General features: G+C 53.5%; 1 protein-coding gene across 1 annotated transcript; it reads right to left on the bottom strand.

Annotated features, from left to right (window-relative positions):
* Positions 1–2,228: 2,228 nt before the first annotated feature.
* TMEM37 (transmembrane protein 37) lies at positions 2,229–6,963 on the bottom strand. Its single transcript, XM_021548685.3, has 2 exons — positions 6,921–6,963; positions 2,229–5,591 (listed from the first exon to the last, which is right to left on the bottom strand). The coding sequence occupies exons 1-2, from the start codon at positions 6,939–6,941 to the stop codon at positions 5,019–5,021; spliced, it is 594 nt and encodes a 197-aa protein (XP_021404360.1). The 5' UTR covers positions 6,942–6,963; the 3' UTR covers positions 2,229–5,018.
* Between the last annotated feature and the right edge of the window lie 371 nt (positions 6,964–7,334).

Genomic DNA, 7,334 nt, shown 5'->3' with positions numbered 1-7,334 from the left:
CGATCCAATGTAAGAGCTCAGCCCTGCAGTGTGTAGTTAGGACCAGCACAAGACTGGGAGGAGCCCAGGCTGAGCATGATACCTATTTGTACAGGGGCATGCCACATGCCCCAGAAAAAAAATACTGCTGGTTTTTATATTTAAAAACCCCTAGTTCTAGCATAAATTATTGTTTTACATGACCATTTTGGTTTTATTTGCCTTGCCTGAAATAACTAAGAAAAATGAATTATTCCCAGATTCCGTATAACATGTTCATTTCAGGCATCAAGCACAAGCCTTGTTTGTATGAAGAGCTGAGTAACTCCATAAAAACTCCTGGATGTCAGCTGAAATTTGGTGTCCTCAACTCTTGGGGAAGAGCACATCCACTCGGGAAGATACCAGAAGCAGGCAGCCCCTGGAGTTATGATGCTGTGAAATTGTCCTGGTTTCTGCTGGCTGTAGGAAGCTGCTGCCTACCACCACCACAGGGGAAAGGGTTCTTACCTCCCCCATCTCCTGGGCAGGCAGTACAACAGCTCCTTGCACTTCTGGGGATCTTGCTTGTTTAGCTGTGCTGAAGGATGCTAGAGAAAAGAGCTGCTTAGCTCTGGGAACATTGACATGTTTATAAGCAGATGAAGAGGAACAGGAAAGCAGATCTCAGCAATGCAAAAACAGGAGATGAAGGCAGAAAGGGTGAACACAAACTCCATGATCATAGATCCCACTCCTTTCCCTTTCACTGCACTTGCTCCAGGGTATTCAATGTAACATGGTGGCTTTACCAGTAAATAGGATCTGAGCATCACCTTTCACACAAGTAGTTGTCAGTGTTCAGGGACACTGGTGACAGCCTCTGGCTATTCAACCCAGATGCCCTGAGGAGCCAGTTGTCCTTCTGCAAGCTAGCAGGAACATCAGCTGATGAATTTAAGAGGAAGTCATTAATGGATTTTCCCTCCAACACTGGCAACAAGGAAGTTCCTAGCAAAACTGTCAGAAGCAAAAACTAATAATTGTTCAGTGATTAATTACACTGTGCAATGCCTGAGTGCAGGGCAGCTGAAATGGGCTGTTTCAGAAGTGTTGGTACCGATTCAGTGGGGTTGGGTCCGGTGAAGGTGAGAGACCTCAGGCATTCAGGCAACACCCCTTCCAGAACACTGCCTGGGGCAGACCTTGTTTTCAGCCAGAAAAGAGGCCCTTCTTGCATGTGCCAGCTGTCTTAGAGGGCTGAGAAGAAGGACCATTATCAGCTTACCAGCACAGGGAAATCTTTGTAATCATCTTCCTATGGCTTGCAAAAGCAAGCAAGGCTCAACCCCATTCCTGGTGTCCCTACAAGCACAGCTGATGAATGTATTGGAGACTTAAAAAGAAAATAACATGCTCTAGGGGACCCTGCCCTAGATCAGGGAGGCTGGATTAGATGACCTCCAGTGCACCCTTCCAGCCTTAACCATTCTGTGATTCTGGAAAAACACAGTCCAAGCAGGAAATTTCCCTAGCTACCATGCCCTTTATCAACATTTCCTTATTCTTATCCACAGGCAATGGCTTGTGTACAAGTGTCCAATTAAAGTTAAAGGCTCATTAACAAGAAGTGATGTTCATTACCCTGCTTTTAAGGGATGTTAAACTGAGACATGCCAAGTACCTCTCCTGTTGGAAAGAAAACACCAGGTGCTAATTAACTTGAGATTACATTAACTAATTCAGTGGTGTAGCTGGGAAGATCTTTTCCTGACACTTAACTAAACCTGCTAATACAGTGAGCTCTGAGAAAAAATCATAAATACATTTCTTGTGGGCCAAACAATCAGAGCTGAGGAAAAGAGCAAGGATGCTTCAGACACGGGGTACAGTGTGGGAACAGGAAGGTGAAGGACACAGGAAAGAGCTCTTTAGCTGGTAAACAGAGCACATGCAACAGCAGGAAGTCATTAAAGCGCCTACAAGGTTATCTCAAATTCCCACGAAGCAACACAGCTGACTGCCCTGCTTGTTTTGGAAGACAAGAGAGCAGTGCTGGCTTCTTGGGCTGGTGCAGACACTCTGGAGGGAAAAGGAGAGGGGAGCATGTAGTGGCCACAGTTCAGAGCTTGGCAGAGCACCAAGCAGCCATTTCTTCATCAGTTTAGGTGGGTAAACACATGGAATGGTATCTGTGAGATTATGTAAAGCCTCCCCCATCCCCTTAAGTCTGCACCCCAATATCAAAAGATAAAAAGAGTGAATTACAGTTCTTATTTCAAATAACTTTATTTAACAAATTTCAGGAATGTTACTTGACACTTCCAAACGCTTCAGAAAATGAACAGTGACCACTGCTGCACAGGTTGCTCTATATAAGGATGTCTCCAAAACAATCAACTATTGTTTTGTAATATTTAGCTGTCAAAATGCATCTTTTCCCAGCATAATTGAGTGGTACTATACAAAAAAACAGTCGGAAAAAAAAGTTACTCAATTTTCCCCAGAGGATTCCTTACCCCCAACAAAAGGCCTCTTCTTTAGCTGGCAGAGGGTATCCTAAAAATCATTCCAAATTGCACACCATGTCTAGGGTGAACTCAATGGCCAATTGTCCAGTGTCCCTCTAACCCGAGCAGGAGGCACCAGCCTGGAGCCCAGTCTGGCTATGGCTGCCTTCCAAGGAAAGGGATGGAGGCACAGCCTCCCGCTAGCATGAGGGAGTGAAGACACAGAAGTCATTTCCAAGTCTGGATGTCACCAGAGTGTCACTCTGAAGCTACATTCATGTTTCTAGACAAGCCACAGACACCCTTACATGCAGAGGAGCTGTCCTGCCTGACATGGGCACCCCCAGGCACCACAGCTGGATCACTGGTTAGTTAAGGTACTCCTGGTAACACAAAGTGCAACAGTTGGGGACCAGAACTTGCAGGGTCTCTTTGGCCTAAATGGCTCTGCAAAAGCCAACAGCACCAGCTCACACATCTCCAAGTTCAGCCCAGCAGCAGGTCTTCAACAGTGCCATCCAGCAAATCAAAGGCACCTTCATGAACAGACACAGTGCAGTTTTCCAGAGACACAGGCACAAGTCCTTGTCCTTGAGAATGGGCTAAAGAAACTCCATCAAAGCCCCAAACATCACAAGAGCTTCAAGGAGATGTCTGGGTAGCACAGCTCTGCATCATGTTGACAGAAAGATGAGCAGATTCATGTGCAAAAGTACAACTGGCACTGTCCAGAGCAAGCCAAGTCTGAACCTGCATTGTAAAACAGGCTTAGGAGTGCTGTCTTAAGAAGTTACAGAAGAAGGAACAGAGACTGTCCTGAAAGCAAGTGAGTCCACAGGAGCACATTTATCAAAGTGTGGTACATTCCAGCTCAGGCACAGCTTAAGATTCTTAGCTTTCAAAGACAAAGCTGTTTACTCATGGCTCACATACACAGGTTTTTGACCTCTGTGCTATGATGCATTTGTTTCAGGTGAAAAACGGTGTCAAACTTGTTGCACAGGAAACTAAAACCTTGCTCAACAGACAAGGTACATAACAAGGGATGAAACATGTAGAAACATTTGTTCTAAAACAAGGATATAAGCAGCTTTACCAGTGGATACAAAGCAAACAGTAAACCAGAAACCCCGAAATACTCTGAAGACATTTTTAACTGTGAGCAACTGAATGTTATGTGTTGGACAGAGAGAACACATGTAGGGCAATCTACTCTACAAATGAAGTCTTCTCTCCTTTTACATAAGACACCATGGAGAACTTCAAAGGTGTAATAATTTTAGAGATCTTGACTCAGACATTGGCAGGAGGAAGGCCAACCTTAGTATAGTAATTTTGGCCTCTCAGGTCTCCCAACATTTCTACAAGTGGTGACAGATTAGAGCTGCACCCATCAGCCCCTCCTTAGGCAATCATGGGCTACTTCTCCCAGGCTCACTGTTAGTCAGAGGAAGAAAAGGACCTGATCAGGACAGGAGGATCTAGGACTTTCTCCTCCCTTAAGAAATGTTACAGGAGATTCAGCTACAGGATAAGCACTGTCCCAGTGGAAACCAAAACACAGCCCAGAAGCTGTGGTGGTCTCTGCATGGTCTGCTCAGCCACAACAGCCCATGAAGCCTCTGCAGAACTTGTCCCTCTTGCCCCCAAAGAAAAAAAAAAAAAAAACAACAAAAAAACCACCAAAAACAAGAGCAATGCCCTATTACCATAAACTGTGCAAGGGTTGTGAGAGAGTCAGTTTGGTTGACCAGTTGGCACATGTCCTTCAGGGCTGGCAGGAGAGTGGTGACACTGGGGAGAGGCCACAAACACCTGCATACCATAAACCATATGCACTGCTGCCTGAGGAAAGCATCACATCCCTTCCCTCTACACCTGCATCACCCAACACCTACCCCTGGCCCCAGGTCAGCACCTCTGCCTGAAGTGTTTCCAAAATAACTGACTAAGAAAAGAACAGATAAAGGAACATGCCCGAAGGAAACAAAACCTGTGACCAGATCAAGTTCTGTGTGCCTTCTCTTTTGAAAGAAAAATGAAGGAGTAAGATCCAGTGAAGAGTTTCAATACTCCACACCAGTGAACATGGCCAGGCAGAAATCATCTGTTCCTGAGCCAGAACAAACCCATGAGACACACCGAAGTTGCATCACACTCTTCACAGGCTCCAGAATATGGGGAAAAGCACAGCAACACCAAATCCACAGCAGTACCAATGTTGTGCAAGCCTCAGGTCAGCAAGGGGGGTAGATTGCAGTCTTCCAAATCTCTGCACGTTTAGCAGGACACCTTCTGCTTTAATCCACTCCTCCAGAAAACCATATTGCAGTAGCAGCCAGTCCCAGTTGCTGCTTGGCTGGTGTTGCTCGGCTCTCCATGCTGATCAGTGGGTGGGTACATCTTCTACAGGCATCAAAACTGACTCATGTTTCCCTTCCTTGCACACAAATTAAGACAGGGCAGCCTTTTCAAACTTCATTAGACTCTCCTTTTTCCGGTCTAATTGGCAAAGTTGATTACACAAAGGCAGAGGTACATCCTTTGAGCCTAGATTTTGCCTACCCCATTTCTGAGGTGTGTGAGGCTGTTGATGTGAAGTCCACTGATTCCGTTAAGGAAGAAGAGAAAGGCAGCAATAAACTCACACCAGTATGTCAGCGTGAAGCCTGTGAAAGTGAGGTGATCCTTCACCAGGATGGAGAAGCTCAGAACACCAGTGGCTGACAGCAAAAAAGAGATGAGGATGAGAACGGAGCCCATTGCCCATTTCCGCCTTGCATGGGCATCATCGCAGACTTGGGACACCATCAGCAGCTCCAACCCAAATATGGCAACCACAACAGCAAAGGACACCATGCTCCTGATGGGAATCACCCCAACGCTCAGCCCCTCCACCTGGGCCAGGCTGAGGTCTGTGCCACACTTCAGGACGCCGTCGTTGCTCATGGTGCAGAAGTGCCACAGTCCAAAGAGCTGCCCCCTCGCAAAGAGCCAGCGGCCATCGCAGATGGAGATGGACGACAAGACCACGGCTATCGCCACACACAGGATGATCAGGCTCCTGATGAGTGTCTCAAAGAAGGATTTCTGTGGTCTCCGGTGTGCCAGCAGCTGCTGCACCTGAAAGGAGAACGCAAGGAGAAAACATTAATAGAGTTAACAGTGCTGCTTCAGGGTGAAATGAAGCCAGAGGGATAAAGCTGTGGGATTCAGTATTTGAAAATATTTACTTGTACACATCAAACCCCTTCTCGCAGGGGAGGGCTGTACACAGGAGAAAGGAAGGGTGGGTGAAGCTCTCCCAGTTCCCTGGCTGCACAAACAATGCTCCCAACGTCAAGGCCCGGGACAGGGATCATAAAAGCTCTTGGCTGAACCAGGTCCCTGCCCCACGGTCTTGCAGCACAGCCTCCTGCTGTGGCAGGGCCGGAGGAAGCCACCGGCCCCTGGGAGGATGGGGGTCGGTGGCTGGGACGGCGAGGCGGCAGCAGCGGGCTGGGGAGGGCTCCTCGTTCCCAGCACTGCCCTCCTGAGCTGCAGCCAGCCGGGCCCTCCTCCTCCAGCCGGGTCTCGGTCTTCACCCCGGGGTCGCACGGCTCAGCTACCCCAGGGCTTGGGGGGAGGAGGAGAAATCTTCGGCGGCAGCCCCCGCGGACCCGTCTGGCCAACGCAGTTCCCCTCCTGCCCGAAGCGGAGGAGATGCCCGAAATGGAAAGTCGAGCCAGGAGCCCCCGGCCCCTCGGGGCGCCACGTGCGGCGGGGAGGGGGAGCCGCGGCCCCGGGAGCCGCCGCCGGCCGGAGAAGGCGGGAAAGGGAATCCCGCCGGTGCGCCCCGCCGCTCCGGGCAGGGGGGGAGCCGCTCCGGGGCACGGGGGGGAGCCGCTCGGGGCAGGGGGCGAGCCGCTCCGGGCACGGGGGGGAGCCGCTCCGGGCACGGGGGGGAGCCGCTCCGGGGCAGGGGGGGAGACGCTCCGGGCACGGGGGGGAGCCGCTCGGGGCAGGGAGGGAGCCGCTCCGGGCACGGGGGGGAGCCGCTCCGGGGCAGGGGGCGAGCCGCTCCGGGCAGCGGGGGGAGACGCTCCGGGCAGCGGGGGGAGACGCTCCGGGCAGCGGGGGGAGCCGCTCCGGGGCATGGGGGGGAGCCGCTCCGGGGCAGGCGGGGAGCCGCTCCGGGGCAGGCGGGGAGCCGCTCCGGGCACGGGGGGGAGCCGCTCCGGGCACGGGGGGGAGCCGCTCCGGGCACGGGGGGGAGCCGCTCCGGGGCAGGCGGGGAGCCGCTCCGGGGCAGGGGGCGAGCCGCTCCGGGGCAGGCGGGGAGCCGCTCCGGGCACGGGGGGGAGCCGCTCCGGGCACGGGGGGGAGCCGCTCCGGGCACGGGGAGAGCCGCTCCGGCCGCGCAGGGCCGGGCTGAGGCAGCGGCCCCGCGGCGGGAGCGAGCGGCGGACGTACCTGCGCCCCGATGGCCGTCATGCTGCCGGCGGCGCCGAGAGCCGCGGGCGGGCTGCGGCCGCCGCTCTTTATCTCCGGGGAGGGCGGAGGGCAGCCCCCCCGCCCGCCACGCCCGCGGCCCGGGGCGCCTCCGGGCCCCCCCGCGGCTGAGTCAGCAGCGCGGCCCCGACGGGCGGAGCCGGGCCGGGCCGGGCCGAACCGAGTCGAGGGGAGCGAGGCTGCTGCCCCACGGCGCGGCACCGCGGGGCAGCGCCGCTCCGGCCCGGGACACGGGCTCGCCCGAGCGCGCTGCAGAGCACGGCTGCCGGGCAGGAGCTGTCCTGGGCGGTGGCGGTGCCTCTCGCCGCGCTGAGGCTTCGCCCTGCCCCGTGTCCCCGCCGGCTGCCGGAGGGCTCCAGGTGTGCTCGAGCGGTT

Source organism: Lonchura striata, chromosome 7 (genome assembly GCF_050655825.1).
Source record: "Lonchura striata isolate lonStrDom1 chromosome 7, ASM5065582v1, whole genome shotgun sequence".
Lineage (NCBI taxonomy): Eukaryota > Metazoa > Chordata > Aves > Passeriformes > Estrildidae > Lonchura > Lonchura striata.
This window is presented reverse-complemented; position numbering and strand designations above follow the sequence as displayed.